This window comes from Phocoena sinus, chromosome 7 (genome assembly GCF_008692025.1).
Source record: "Phocoena sinus isolate mPhoSin1 chromosome 7, mPhoSin1.pri, whole genome shotgun sequence".
Taxonomy (NCBI): Eukaryota; Metazoa; Chordata; class Mammalia; order Artiodactyla; family Phocoenidae; genus Phocoena; species Phocoena sinus.
The window spans coordinates 15652539-15668513 of NC_045769.1; the positions used below are offsets into that span (position 1 = coordinate 15652539).

Sequence of the window (15975 nt, forward strand, 5' to 3'; positions counted from 1 at the left end):
ATTCACGCATAGCTTTTAAATCTTTTCTTCCATTTTCCCAAAGTAAACCAGGTAAAAATTCAACTCTAAGTGATTTTTAATAAAGAGCATATATGCAGAGTACTTGAATCCCAAAGCAGGTAGTTGTTGTAGAAGTAATACTGGTTCATAAGTAATAATAATACTTACAACCCATATTATGGTCAGTCTTCTGGACAAATAAGGATCAATATTCCAGTGAGTGAACGGAAGGAATGTTATGTAGAACACTTCTTGTCCCAAAGCGGCTGAAAATCTGAATAGGTAATAGTAGAAATAATTCTTCACAATGTACTTCTGTACATAAGCCTAAAAGACAAAATAGAAGACTCTGTGAGTTCATTGAACAGGTCACTATAAGGCAAGTTTTAAAAACCTCTATCTAAGGACTTCCCTGGTGGTCCAGTGGTTAAGACTCCATGCTCTCAATGCAGGGGGACCTGGGTTTGATCCCTAGTCAGGGAACTAGACCCCACATGCATGCTGCAACTGAAACAGTCCCCCATGCCGCAACTAAGACCCAGCGAAGCCAAATAAATAAATATGTAAAAATAAATTAAAAAAAATAAGAACCTCTACCTAGGGACTTCCTTGGTCGTCCAAAGACTCCTTGCTTCTACTGCAGGGGGTGTTGGTTCCATCCCTAGTCGGGGGAACTAAGATCCCACATGCCCCTAGATGTGGCCCCCCAAACAAAAACAAACAAAACAAAAAAAACCCTCTACCTACGAATCACAGGGTTTCAATTGCCAAGGTGCTACCTCCTCTCCCCTTGTGTAATTACAGTATCAGTACTAGCAGCCTACAGTGTTACTGAACATCTATCAACCCCCAGGTGTCTACACAAACACAGATGATGTTAATTCTTCCTAAAATTAAATTAGTAACATCCAAGACAGAAATATCAGGGAAAGATACACAAAAAAACCCAAACCTTTCTCCTGTGTCCACAGAGGGCTAGAAACTCAAGGGAGGTGAACTCCGCTAGCACACACTGTGTGGGTCTACGAGTGTGCTAGGCAGGAGAATGTCCCCAAAGATGTCTACCTCCTAATCCTTAGAACCTGCGAAGATGTTACCTTACACGGCAAAAGGGGCTCTGCAGATGTAATTAATGATTTCGAGATTGAGGGGTTACCCTGGGTTATGTAGGTGGCTTCAGTGGAATCACAAAGATCTTTAACTAATAGAAGGAGGCGGAAGAGTCAAGAGGCAGAAAGTGATTTGAAGATGGAGGAAGGGGCCGTGAGTCAAGGGATGCTGGCGCCTCTAGAAGCTGGAAAAAGTGAGGAAAAGGATCCTCTCCTTGAGGCTCCAGAAGGAACACAGCTCTGCTGGTACCTCGATTTCAGCCAGATAAGAACCATTTTGGACTTCTGACCCCCGTATATTTTGTATCCACAGAATAAATACGTGTTGTTTTAAGCCATTAAGTTCGTGGTAATTTGTTGCAGCAACAAGAAATTAACATGAAGACTTTAGAAAAATCGCTTGCAGATGAATGTTTGTAATTTACCTTTTAAATGGGATTCGTCAAGTCGGCCCACTACAGTGATGGTGCAAGAAACACAGCAAGTGGGCACGGGGCCTGCTAAAAATGCACTCCCATTTTCTATCATCCTTCTCCATCCTGTTATCCTGGTAGCAGGCAGGGAGGAAAAAAAAAAAAAGCCTTATGTCGACACTGCCCTCGGCTCCAGAGGCATATCTGGATTCGTGTAAACCAGTCACGGTTATGTTCAAAAATTCAGCCTCAAACCAAGCAGTACATGGCGCTACCTGGGAGGAAGATGCTAGTCAGAGTGAGCATACAACGTAAGCCAGAAGTTCATCTCTCTACTGGGATGAACGTTACTTCTAAGTGAATTCAAAGGAGAAAGAACGGATCCATCGTAAGGTGGAAAGACAATAATGCACAAAATGAATTAAATAAGGAAGTGTATAGTTCTACCTCTCTGCCAAGATACTATGGTTAGATGTGCAAAACAAGGTCAAGGGACTGAGATGAATAAATGACAAACTCCTCCCTCCCTCCGTCTCATTATCTAATATGAGGACTAATCTCTGCAGATTCTGTTTTATAAACATACATCCAACAGGCTTGACCTTGGGGCAAATCCTGTGAAGCGACGTCTTTCACGTAAAAATTAGTTATTTTAAGGCACCACCTGTCAGGTACACTTGGTAATCTGTCCTGCTTTGAAGCTTTATGAGGAAAACTTTTGCCAAACTTTGACAAGGGTCAAACCCCTCCCTCGTGTCATTTCATGGTACCCCAGTGTTATATGACATTATAAATATTCAGCGACAACCATTCTCTACCCTAGAGGCTTAACTGAGACCAAGTTCAATATTTTCATCCTAGTAAATAATCGAAAAAACTGGCACGGATGACAGCAAACTGCTTTAGTATTACATATCGCTAACTAATATCTCTAGGCATGCCTTTTACATTCTCGTAGGAACTCTCTTTAATTTTTAGAAACGCTCTATTTTTTCTTTTTTCGTTTTTGAGTAGAGAGCTAAATATTCTCTAAATCTTCTTTAGAAACAGAAAGCAAAGGTGAAGTTAAAAATATCAACATGTATATAGGGCAGCCAAAGGAGCTTTTAGATAACATCTCTGTATATGTAATTAAATAGGTTGAGAGCCAATATTTTCTTCCAAATTCTTCAGAATTATATGTAGTGTAAGTAAAGTAGTTAACTACTTGTCTTTTCAGGACAATAATCTAATTTCCCCTTGTAGGAAATCTCAGTGTGTATCACTTCAATATATCTTTGTAAATAAGAATTTCAGTTTCAGGGTATGTGTTGGTCGCATCAGGAACAGTTAGAGGGAAAAGAAACCGGGGTTAGAAATAGAAATGGTAGGTAAAGTGAATGGCAGAGAGAAGAGGAGATAAAACTGAGAACTGTAGACCATTCTGTAGAACTGGTCGTGCCCAAGGAGCTGACATCCCAGGCAGTGGAGCCGTGTTTCTGCAGCACAGACTCAGGAGTCAGTGATTAGCAGCTAATTTTTAGACAAAAGATCAGGAAAAGCACTGAACATTCAGGTTAGTGGAGAGGAGCTACTTTTAGAAATAAAATACCTCTTAGTATACCAATCACCTGCCTCAAAGCCAAAGAAGTTTCTGGTAAACAAGGGATGATAAGATGGAAATTACCCAGATAGCCATTATTACTAACTGCCAAGTGTCACTGATATTCTCATTTGTCTATTTGATTTCCTGGTTTCTTTTCTTGAAAGTGAAAAAGGAAAACGGTTTTGCAGGTGGGGATAAAAAACATGATCTCAGTCTCCCAATGCCATCTTTCCCTTTTGGTCACAAATTTCTCAAATGCACATTCTCCTAAAATGGGGCTTTTGGTAACTTAAGGTTTGGGTGGGAGAACAGCTGCTCTATTTTGCAGATACAAGAGTAGTCCCTGTTCTCTGCAAGGCTGCCTTCAATGCATAACTAAGTCATGACCGAAAGGGAGCGGTACAGATTTACCCCAAGATGAAGACAAAGAACGCTGAGAATATATGACGCCTTGACTTAGGTCTGCCCCGAAACACCTGAACAGTGTTTACTTTTCCAAGTGCACACAGAGGAGTCCTAAATGCAAAGGAAATACGGCCAGGTCAGCACCACTGGCTGGAATAAGGGCAGACCCAGACAGAAAAGAAGCGAATGCCTAGCACACTTGGTAGCTGACCCAGCTTTCGAGCTGTCAAAGGAGGAGTACAAGAAATAGCTTTTAGGACTTCCCTGGTGGCGCAGTGGTTAAGAATCCACCTGCCAATGCAAGGGACGCGGGTTTGAGCCCTGGCCTGGGAAAATCCTACATGCCGCGGAGCAACTAATCCCTGTGCACCACAACTACTGAGCCTGCGCTCTACAGCCCACGAGCCACAACTACTGAAGCCCACGCACCTAGAGCCGGTGCTCCACAACAAGAGAAGCCACCACAATGAGAAGCCTGCGCACCTCAACGAAGTGTAACACCCACTCACCACAACTAGAGAAAGCCCGCGCGCAGCAACGAAGACCCAACACAGTCGAAAAATTAAATAAATTTATTAAAAGAAAAAAAAAAAGGGCTTCCCTGGTGGCGCAGTGGTTGGGAGTCCGCCTGCCGATGAAGGGGACACAGGTTTGTGCCCCGGTCCGGGAGGATCCCGTGTGCCGCGGAGCGGCTGGGCCCGTGAGCCATGGCCGCTAAGCCTGCACGTCCGGAGCCTGTGCTCCGCAACAGGAGAGGCCACGGTGGTGAGAGGCCCGTGTACGGCAAAAAAAAAAAAAATTGCTTTTAGCCAAAACAATGTGTGACCTTGGGGAAGTCAATTCGCCTTTCTGAACCTAAACGGCCTCAGCTGCCAATGATGGAGTAGGATTAGTTCAGTTGGCTTTTAATATACAAAAAGAAAATTTAAGTAGGGAAAGGCCCATTAAACAGAATGTTACCACAGGACCTATTACATAAAAAGATTGAAACCAACTGGTCGAAAGTGAGGAGGGTCCCAGGGAACCCCTATTTCAGGCCAGGCACACCCCCATCCCAACCCCCAAGTTTTTCTCTGGAATATCCCCTCAGAGCAGTTCCGTAATCAGTTTGGAAACCGCCGACCTTAATCTGTACTCGACCTCACATACCACCTTTCTGTAACTAACTCTTGGCCTTGAGAACACAGGCTATAGGCATTCTGACTTTGAGGTCTTTAAAGGACTCGATAAACTCTGGACCAATGTCTCTGCAAAGTCAAATTACTTATCTCCATTTTTTTTTAGATTAGAACTGTAAATGCAAATATTCTTCCAAAGGTCAAGTTTGAGATACCACTCTATCTCAACACAGCCGGAAGGAATTCACATCGGGGAGGGTAGTATCTAAGGCTCCCAGCAGCCATGTTAATTGCAATCAGTAGAAGGAGCTCATTCTCTTTGGCCGAGAGAGAGATCAAATCCATACAGGGTACAGCACAGTCTTACTTAAAAATAACTTTAGGACTCAGAGCTCTTATAGATCACACCAAACATCATTTCATTCACCGTGGCTTTGCTTTAGAGAAGTTCTACAGACCGATAAGAGGCAAGTGGGTCCAGGGTAAAGTGGCCTGGAGAAAAGAGCCCAGGAAGAGGGGAGGGTGCAGAGCTGGTGGACAAACTTTGCGTCCACAAACTCTGGACGCAAAGTGTCTTGGATTAAATCCAGGCTGTTCCAACACTCACTACCTGAATAATCTCACGCCAATGACTTGATCTCCTGGGGCTTCAGATTCCCCTTCTGCAAATGGGAATAATAACAGTACATACCACAGGAGGACGCTGGGAAGATTAAACCAGAGGTTGTTGCTGGTGTGTGCAAGGCGTTCTGGTCAAAGCCTGGCAGAGAAACGTCTCACAAAGACCTAGCTCTCGGCTGTGAATGACGATGCTGGCGGTGAGGATTTCCCATAAGGCACTTCTCAATTATAACACACATGCAACTCACCTGGATCTTGTTTAAAATGCAGATTTTGATGCAGTTCACCTGCGACAGGGTCGTAAGTTCTAATGGGCTCCCAGGTGATGCATATGCTGCCCGATTGCCCCCCAATGGACCAAACTTTGAGTAGCAAGGAACAAGGACACCCCAGTGAAGGGTTTTTAAACCCAAAAGGAAGGTTCTCAGGTTTAATTCTCAGTGTTAGAGGAAGCCCCAACGGGAGTTTTAAGAGAGTAAGATAATGTGATCAAAGCAGCAGGTATTGTAAAGCAGAAACTAACACACCATTATAAAGCAATTATACTCCAATAAAGATGTTAAATAAAATAAAATAAATTTAATTTTAAAAAAAAAGCAACAAGTAAAAATGCTGGTGAGAAACCGGAAGGGAACAGTTAGTGAATCCTACGGAGGATCCCACAGCGGTCCACATGCAGGAACTGAGCCCAGGCGCACCCCTCAACCACAAAAGGTACTAATGGGAAGGCCACGAGAAGAGGCGTCCCGATGAAATAGCAGCGGATCAAACAACCAACTGACGACGCGGAAAGAAAGAAGCCATCCCAGGCTCCCTCCCTTCATCCGGGTAGGGTCTGCATAAATTCCTGGATGACAAGTCCAAAATTAGTTAAGGAGTCATGAAGCTTGAGAAGCATTCCTAACCTCTCAGACCATCACGGTACAGAAAAAGAAACCTCATTTCCCTAAAAAGGGCTCTTGCACCACCATCAGAATCCTGGCGTGGAAACAAGGTTCTCTGGCTCTGCAGGCAGGAGCAGCTGCCATTATGTTCTTTGCTAAGATAGGGGCAGCAATCTGCTTTATTTTTAAGATAAAAACTCACAGGAGAGTATTCCGTTAATATCAATGGTTTTTGCAATTCTAAACTGTTTCTTTTTTTTTTTTTTTTTTTTTTTTGCGGTACGCGGGCCTCTCACTGTTGTGGCCTCTCCCGTTGCGGAGCACAGGCTCCGGACGCGCAGGCTCAGCGGCCATGGCTCACGGGCCCAGCCGCTCCGCGGCATGTGGGATCTTCCCGGACCGGGGCACGAACCTGTGTCCCCCTTATCGGCAGGCAGACTCTCAACCACTGCGCCACCAGGGAAGCGCTAAATTGTTTCTTTTTTTATATAAAGTTATTTTATTTATTTATTTTTGGCTACTCTGGGTCTTCGTTGCTGCACGCAGGCTTTCTCTCGTTGTGGCGAGTAGGGGCTACTCCTCGTTGCAGTGGGCGGGCTTCTCATTGTGGTGGCTTCTCTTGTTGCGGAGCACAGGCTCTAGGCACGCGGGCTTCAGTAGTTGTGGCACGCAGGCTCAGTAGTTGTGTCTTGCAGGTTCTAGAGCACAGGCTCAGTAGTTGTGGTGCACGGGCTTAGTTGCTCCGTGGCATGTGGGACCTTCCCAGACCAGGGATCAAACCCATGTCCCCTGCACTGGCAGGCGGATTCCTAAACACTGCGCCACTTGGGAAGTCCCTAAACTGTTTTTTTTTAACCCAACTTGGGAAAGCCTTTGTGATTTCTAGTTACATGTGCTGTACATTCAGCCTACACACTGATTCTTCTCATCAGCTCCCAAGGGTTGTCCCCTTGGCATTATTCTTCAAGGTGGGAATTGCTTCACGTGCTTGGGGCTGTGGGAGAAAAGGGGCATCAGCCTAGGTCTCCAGACTGACAGCCATTTACAGAGACGGGGGACTACCCAGAAACGCCTTCCATGGCTGGGGCAGTGTCCTGAAAGGCAGTCGATTCAGAACTAAAACTCTGCAAGCCTTGCTCTCTGATTCTCACGCTCAGCATACATTCATCCAGAATTTGTAATCTAGAGCCTAAAGATTAGGAAGGGCAGATCTAAGGAACTCGATGCCACTTTCATTAGAGCCTACACTTTGCGAGGTTTTGGTCCTGCTACCTCTCTCTGAAAGAATAGGCTTTGGTGGGCATGCCATTACACGCTGCAGAGGTGGAATATTTGCAAAATAAACACTCGAAGCTATTATAAGACACCAACTAGCATGTTAACACGCCAAGTACAAACCAAGCAATGCCCAACATTTTTTTTTTTTTATGTACCAACATTTTTTTAAAAATTGAAGGTGGCAAACCTTTTCTGGAGAGATGCCATGCCTACACAGACCATTCATTCACTGCTTACACTTTAGTGATGGAAGAGTGACAATAAGCAAGAGTATTTCATTTAGCAATAAGCCCGAGGATGAAATTAAAGCAGGATCAAGTGATACCAAATGATATGTATGTGCTGGGGAGGTGCTCTCCAAGGAGGGGCCATTTGAGCTAAGCCCTGGATGGGGAGATAAGCTGGTTCCTTTGGGGTCTGGGGTCAGAGAGGCCACTGAGCAAAAGGCCCCGAAGTAGGAAACAGGCCTGTGTGCTGGGACACAGGTGGAAAAGAGAGAGATAGGAGATGAAGTTAAGAGCAGCAGCTGGGATCTAGGCTGGGCGCAATAGTAAGTCCTGGAAGGTTTCAAATAAGAGTATGATTTTTTGAACTCTGGCAAGACTGAAACAAATTTTGGCTCAGAACCCATGGGAAGAAGCCCTGCTTTTAATTCTTTTGTTTTTTAGTTTCTGAAACTTAGTGGAGAAATATCATTAACTAGCAGTGCTAAACTTAAAAGCCGGGCTTCCCAGCCTCATAGCACAGGGAGATCAGCTCGGTGCTTTGTGACCACCTAGAGGGGTGGGATAGGGAGGGTGGGAGGGAGACGCAAGAGGGAGGTGATATAGGGATATATGTATACATATAGCTGATTCACTTTGTTATACAGCAGAAACTAACACACCATTGTAAAGCAATCCAATAAAGATGTTAAAAAAAAAAAAAAAAAAGCCAGGCTTCCCTGGTGGCCCAGTGGTTAAGAATCTGCCTGCCAATGCAGGGGACATGGGTTTGAGCCCTGGTCCAGGAAGATCCCACATGCCACGGAGCAACTAAGCCCGTGCGCCACAACTACTGAGCCTGCGCTCCACAGCCCACGAGCCACAACTACTGAAGCCCGTGAGCCTAGAGCCCGTACTCGGCAACAAGAGAAGCCACTGCAATGAGAAGCCCGCGCACTGCAATGAAGAGTAGCCCCTACTCGCCGCAACTAGAGAAAGCTCGCATGTAGCAACGAAGACCCAACGCAGCCAAAACTAAATAAATTAAAAAAAAAAAGAGTAAACTTAAAAGTCACTGGGGGTAGAGTCCTACTGTTTGCCCAGTGAGGTAGACATGCATTCTTCTTGAATTTACGTCTCTTTACTAATATGCTCCCATCACTTTTAATTACTCTTTTTTTTTAAGTTAGGAAATCAAGACTTTCCAACCTATAAAGAAAATTAAATGATGATCACTTAGGAAGCCTAAGGATGATTGACAGTGTCCCTTGAAGGGGAAAACAGAAGGAACAAGAATGTAGGAGGGTATCCCCTTTCATCTTGCAATTCAGATAGAATTACGAGTTGGGTGATCTGAGATGCCTGCTCAGTGCTCAGGTGATTAAAATTTCAGGATGGCGAGACTGAAAGTCAATAAAATGGAAGGACAACTTCTTCGAAGAAAAGAGCTTGAAAGGGAACTGCACACTAATCGCTTTCGTCTGCCTCACTGGCGTTTGCTGGGATCACTGATCACTCAGTCTGTGTCCAAGCACGAGAGGGAGGCTGGAGAGGACTGAACCCAACGTGGCTTTTATTTACGGTAGAGGTTTTCGTTGTAGCCTTTTCCACAATTTGAGCTTTGTTTTCCTCCTGACCATCCATCGGACTTCAGCTCCTCCTCTGAACGTCTGATAATTTTTTTTCTTTTCCCAGGGACCAGCTCTCATACTGGCACCATCAGGAAGGGCGAACCGGGACAAGGATCGTGAAATTCTGTGATCCAGGGTGACAACAATGCTCCACCTGAACCAAGAAATGGATCTCACAACTCGACAAAGGGCTGCCTCGTCATCACTGTTAGAACTCTGTGCCTGAGACACGGAATCTGCTGAGGAAGCAAATCTAGGAACGAGAGAGAGAGAGAGAGAGAGAGAGAGAGAGAGAGAGAGAGAGAGAGAGAGAGAGAGAGAGAGAGAGAGAGAGAGAGAGACACAGAGAGAGAGAGAGAGAGACACAGAGAGAGACAGAGACAGAGAGAGACAGAGACAGAGACAGAGAGGCACAGAGAGACAGAGACAGAGAGAGGGAGGGAGGGAGGGAGGGAGGGAGAGAGAGTGAGAGGGAGAGAGGGAGAGAGGGAGGGAGGAAGGGAGAGAGAGAGGGAGGGAGGAAGGGAGAGAGAGAGGGAGGGAGGAAGGGAGAGAGAGACAGACAGACAGAGCGAGACAGAGACAGAGAGAGAGACAGAGAGAGGGAGAGAGAGAGAGAGAGAGACAGAGAGAGAGAGAGGAGGGAGGGAGGGAGGGAGGCAGAGAGGTAGAGAGGGAGAGGGAGAGAGGGAGGGAGGGAGAGAGAGGGAGAGAGAGAGAGAGAGAGGGAGGGAGAGAGAGGGAGAGAGAGGGGGGAGAGGGGGGGAGAGAGAGAGAGAGAGAGAGGGAGAGAGAGAGAGAGCAGGACAGCAGTTTGCAGAGACCAGAGACAGGGCCTCTGCTAGAATTCCCACCATAGGCAGTAAGAGCACCAGGAGTCAACACAAAGAACAGAAATTACCGCTCCCATTTTTAGAGGGGGTGGGAGAACCAGCTGCCCTTTAAATTCTCAAAATGTCTTAAGAACTTAACTGTTATTCAAAATATTTGGATCCGCTAAAACCTGAACCACATTGTACCAAGCATTCTTCCATTTAATTGTTAAGCCCTTGTGTGTTCAGCGGGATTTTTGGTGCAGATGTTTCTGATTCATTTATATTAACTTATCAAAATGACATTTGGAAGAGCTATAGGATGTTCAAGAAGGAGTCTTATAAACTTGGGTTCATTAGTTTTAATCCAGGAATTCCACCCCCCGCCCCAATGCACATACTCAGAATTCAGAACTTGGAAGGGTTGACTCAGTTCTGCTATAAACTGGCAGCATGAACTCACCCATTCCTAATTCCCTTCAAAAAACATTTGCTAAAGATTTAAAAGACACCACCAAAAAATGGGTAAAGGGGGTCAAAAGGTATAAAATTCTAGTTATAAAATAAATAAGTCACGGGGATGTAATGTACAGCATGGTGACTATAGTTAATAATACCATAATTGCATATTTGAAAGTTTGCCAAGAGTAAATTGTAAAAGTTCTCAACACAAGAAAAAATATTCTGTAACTATGTATGGTGATGGATGTTAACTAGCCTTATGTGATCATTTTGCAATATATACAAATATCAAATCACTCTGTTGTACACCTGAAATTAATATAATGTTATATGTCAGTTATACCTCAATTAAAAAAAATTTTTTATTTTTAAAAGGCACCACCAAAATGTAAGAAAGTTATTCAAGTACATGTAGGTTTTTCTCCTTGGTGATCTTTTACCGGCAAAGATTTAAAAACAAACATTTAGGGCTTCCCTGGTGGCGCAGTGGTTAAGAATCTGCCTGCCAATGCAGGGGACACGGGTTCGAGCCCTGGTCCCAGAAGATCCCACATGCCGCGGAGCAACTAAGCCCATGTGCCACAGTTACTGAGCCTGCGCTCTAGAGCCCGTGAGCTACAATTACTGAGCCCACGTGCCTAGAGCCTGTGCTCCACAACAAGAGAAGCCACCGCAATGAGAAGCCCACGCACCGCAACAAAGAGCAGGCCCCGCTCACCGCAACTAGAGAAAGCCCACACGCAGCAACAAAGACCCAACACAGCCAAAAATAAATAAATAATTGTTTTTAAATAAATAAAAAATAAAAACAAACATTTAAATCAGACAAAGCCAAAACTGAAGTCTGACTAGTTTGCCACTGAAGTCAAAGATTTTATCCAAAGGCTTTCCTGCTTCCATCCTTCTTGTTTATCTGGGCTAAACGGGCACAGAATGTTTAGTTTGGAGTTTTCTTTACCCAGGGCTACCATGTTAGTAGATGTGTGTGTACATGGAGAAGAAAAAGGAAGCAGAAAGCTATCTTTGTGCTACCCCATCCCCATTTCTTAAATCCAGCCTCCATTTTTCAGAGCTCTCAAGGAATCCAAGATGGTAAAGATACTTTGGAAAGATTTTCCTTCCTTGATTCCTCCCTGCCCCTCCCTGGGGCACTGTCCTTACGGGCTGATGGGCATCAGAGGTAAAGCAGGGATGGGACGGATCAAGGAGGGACAGATGGAAGGGGGAGGACATTCTGCTGAGAGGGTCTCACTCATCCACACTTCTAAGCCTTGTCTACACCAAAAATTCTTGGGAGGTTCCATCAATTTCCGTCACATTTTCAAACCGTAGTTCCCTCTGAAAGGCTATCTTTTAGCAAGTTTAAAGCCACTGGTCACAAAAATAAACTTAGGAAAAGCTTTGAAATTTTGTGTACACACATAAAAGAACATTAAGAAGAAAGCTATGCTGGGTCAGAACAATGGTCCTTCCCACCCAGCCTGTCTCTGGCACACTGATTTCCTTGTGTCCTGTGAACGTTTAGGTTTTGTTTTGTTTTGTTTTCACTTTTAATTTTTTGAGTTAAAGGTTTGGGGGGTTTTATATCATTTGTTTTCTGCCTGATTATCTGATTACCACTTATTTTTCTGATGAACACATTTCATTCCAGAACATGTGGGGGTTCAAAAACCATATAAAGACAAAGTAAAAACTACCCATTATCCCAAACCGTCAGATTCAACCTTTTTGAGTATCTCCGATTGGTCTCTCTCCTCTCCTATGCCTAAATGTGGTGGCTTGCATTTTCACAAAATTGAGATTCCACTGAAGCTTAAAATTTTAAGTATTATTTATTGTATTGTGAGCATTTCCCTAGGTCCTTAAATACTATTTTAGATCATGATTTCGGTCAAGCTTGACTGTTTCACTTTTTTGTTCCACGTTTACTGTGCTTCCCCTTCTCGCTCACACATTCTCATGGCAGATCCCAGGGCAGACCAAGACCACAAACACGTCCATAAGTCAGGTGACCAGGAATCTCACCACCCAAGAACCTCTTTACGGGAGCTCCCTGCCCACTTCCGTTGGAGCCCCTGGAGGTACCGTTCCATGGACGCTGTCTCACCTTTCTCATTCCTCAGCCTGGCCAAATAACCATCCACACCAACAGCATTCCCTGCGACCACCTGTTTGCATTTTTTTGGTCTTACTGCTGTTTGCTTGTTTTGTTTCCCAGGGACCTCAAGTTTCTTTGCCAGGTTTTGCAAAAGCAACAGGGATACAGTTTAAGGCTGCCTGAGGGCCACAGCTCAAAGCACACTGCTAAAGAAATAAAGGATGACCTGGAGATGGGCATGACCTAGGACAGTCATTGTGCTGAGGCAGAGAAACTATCCCATAATCCATCTCTCAACAGGTAAAACCAGGTCCTCTGTGGGCTTGGAAGTCTAGGGCTTTGTACATGAGCCAGAGGCCTCCCTCTTCAGTTCTGACAAGCTTTGGGTGAGATAAATAGATACCAGTGGAACAAGACAAGGATCTGGGTGTCGGCTCCAGCCTTAATGACATACTGCTGGGCAACTCTGGGGAAGTTTGAATTTATCACCTGTGCAGTGGGTGTAACATCACCTCCCTTGCAGAGACTCTTGGAAGATGTAATGAAGGCACTTACGTAAACCACATCAAACCACGCCAGACACACGGTATGAGCTCAATGAATAGTAGTCATATTTGCATGGTTTTGATTAAAAGTATAAACAATGGGACTTCCCTGGTAGTCCAGTGGGTAATACTCCACATTCCCAACGCAGGGGGCCCGGGTTCGATCCCTGGTCTGGGAACTAGATCCCTCGTGCCTGCCGCAACTAAAGATCTCGCATGCCGCAACTAAGAGTCCACGTGCTGCAACTAAAAGATCCCGCGTGCTGCAACTGACCCAGTGCAGCCAAAACAAACAAATAAATATTTTTTAAAAAATAAAAGTACAGACAATAAGCAAGTGTCTGAAGTATCTAGTTATAGCAGAGCACAGAGGAGGGAAAGAAGGTGAGAAGATTTAAAAAACAAAGAGAAGAAGCAGGAGGAAAGCAAGCTGTCCTGGTAGGAGGCTGGAACTGTGACAGAAAGAGAAAGGGAAGAGGGGCATTCCAGCTGAAGGGAACAGCATGAGGGGAGGTATGGAAGCAGCAAGGCACAGTGTTCCTGGAAGAGAACCGGGGCCAGGATAGCTAGTGCGTAAGGTATTTATAGCGGGGATTGTAGGTAGCAAGGCTAGAAGGGGTGACCAGAGCTGGAGAGAGGAGTCCTCTAGGCAGTAATAAGGAGGTTGTGTTTATCGTGTGGGTAATGCGGAGCCGCTGAGCGTGTTTGAGCCGGGAAGTGACCTGAGAAGAGGCGTGCTCTGAACGGCCAGCTCTGTGCTCACATTCTTGTCCTTTCTCTGTGATTTCCCAGTTTTGCAGATTGAAATGTATCTGAGTAGAGGTCACAGAAACCACTTCTCAAGCTGCGCTCCCAGAGGGTCTCACGCACGACCTGCCTCTGCCACCCACAGTCCCGCAGCCCAGGATGAGCCTCCAAGGATGTGCTCCGTTTCACATCTGCAATAAAAGCCGATGCTCCCAGAGCCTCTGTGGGCCATCATGGGAGATGAAGAAAGCTTGGTTTCTGTTTTTGGCCTCGGTTCTGCCATCTGGGATCTGATGATACAGTTATTTAGCAAGAAACCACAGGAACAAAAACAATTTAATGAAACCCAGAGAAAGTGAGTTTCTCCACGGAAGGCGACTGAATGCCACAGGCTGTGCAGAGACCCACCCTGAGCAAACCCTTGGGCTCTGAGCTTCAGCTCAGTTCTGTCACCGAGTGACGCATGCTTCGGATGCCTCCCCCGCAAACGGGGGACCATGGCTCCTATACCTAAGGACACAGAACTCACTGAAAATACCAAAGTGTGGAAAATGTGGTTCTCATTTCTTTTCACAGAACAGTTTCCGGAAAGCGCTGTGTGACCAGAACGGATGACCCTGATGCATCAGAGATGGTCAGAGAACACGGGTTTGCAGCGCTGACAAGGAACCAGACCGAGTTAAACAATGGGGTGTCTCTGCTTCCACGAGGAGGCTGATGAAGCAGGGGGAGCACGGGTTGGAAGAAAAGAGGAGAGAGAAAGGATGTTTGGGGTCCTCACAGCCCTCATTTCATGGTAGACAGAAGTCCATGTATGCAAAGCCCTGCCCGCTGCCCTCCTCCCCCTCCCCACGCACATGTTTCCTTCCCCCCACTTTCTATGCTGGGATGGAAACCTGCCATCCTAAAGCCAGTTGAAATCACAAGTTGTTGACACGTTATGTGAAATGGAGGCTACTCCGGTTAAAATAATGACTTCAGCATCTTCCATGCCCTTATCCTTTGAAGTGTGGTCCCCAGACCCAAAGCGTAGGCATCACTTGTTAGGAATTCAGAATCTCAAGCCCACGCCAGACCTGGGGAATCACTGAGAATTTTAACCAGATTCCCCAGGTGATTTGCATGCACACTGAAGTTTAAGAAGCACTAATCCACATCTCATGAGAAAAATAAAACGGTTGGATGTAACTAAGATTTTACTACGGTCTCTGGGCCTATGGACACATGAAAGGGGAAACTACTTTAAAAGTGCAAAGTCACTCAGTAAAGAGTAGGCAAATCCAGAGAGACAAACAGAAAGCAGATTGGCGATTGCCCAGAGTTGGAGTGGAGCTGGGGAGGAAGCGGGGGTGATGGAGGCGGGGGACTGCTAGTGGGTACAGGTTTCTTTTTAGGATGAAAACGCTCTAAAATTGATTACGGTGATGGCTGCACAGCTCTGAAATTACTGAAAACCATTTAAATAGGTGAATTGCATGGTTTGTGAATTATATCTCAAGAAAGCTTAAAAATAGAAATAAAAGCCCTCAAGAGCCTCAAAAACACCAAACTGAAAATTTCTGGTTCCTGACTGCAAAAGAGACCACCTGTAGAACCAGATCTTGAAGGGCACCTCCAATAAGAGACCGTTCTGTGGTCCTAAGGTGGTGAGATTTAAGGGGCATATTAGGGAACAGAGTTTCTTCCAACAGAGAGGCACTGAAATGGTCACTGGCTCTTAAAACATAAAAGATTCCACGCTGCCCTCACACCCAGGCCACAGGCTCTGTGCCCTGGACTTTGTGATTTAGACGCTTCACTCTGATCCTTCTCCAGCTGTGTCCTTCCTCCTAAAGCAAGGGGAAATGCCCAGTCTTCTAGATCTTTCTCTAGGTACCTGGTACCCCAGTATTCCCTGCCCAAATGCCCAAGCTTGCATGCGGGGCCTGTGCAGGTCTCTCCCCCAGGGCTGTCTTTCCTAGTGTAGACAAGACACCAGTGTGCACTTCCCCAGACCCGAGGGCTGGCTGCTTGGTGAGGAAGGAGCCTGGGCACCTGGGGAGTCCATTATACAGCCCCGTGCAG

General features: G+C 45.5%; 1 protein-coding gene across 1 annotated transcript in view; it reads right to left on the bottom strand.

The window, feature by feature from the left end:
• The window catches only part of SGPP2 (sphingosine-1-phosphate phosphatase 2), a 123012-nt gene that overhangs the window by 77067 nt on the left and 29970 nt on the right, over positions 1-15975 (bottom strand). Inside the window, exon 2 of the mRNA XM_032637202.1 lies at positions 169-327. Within this exon, the coding sequence (XP_032493093.1) occupies positions 169-327 (159 nt within the window). The remainder of the gene's footprint in view (positions 1-168; positions 328-15975) is intronic.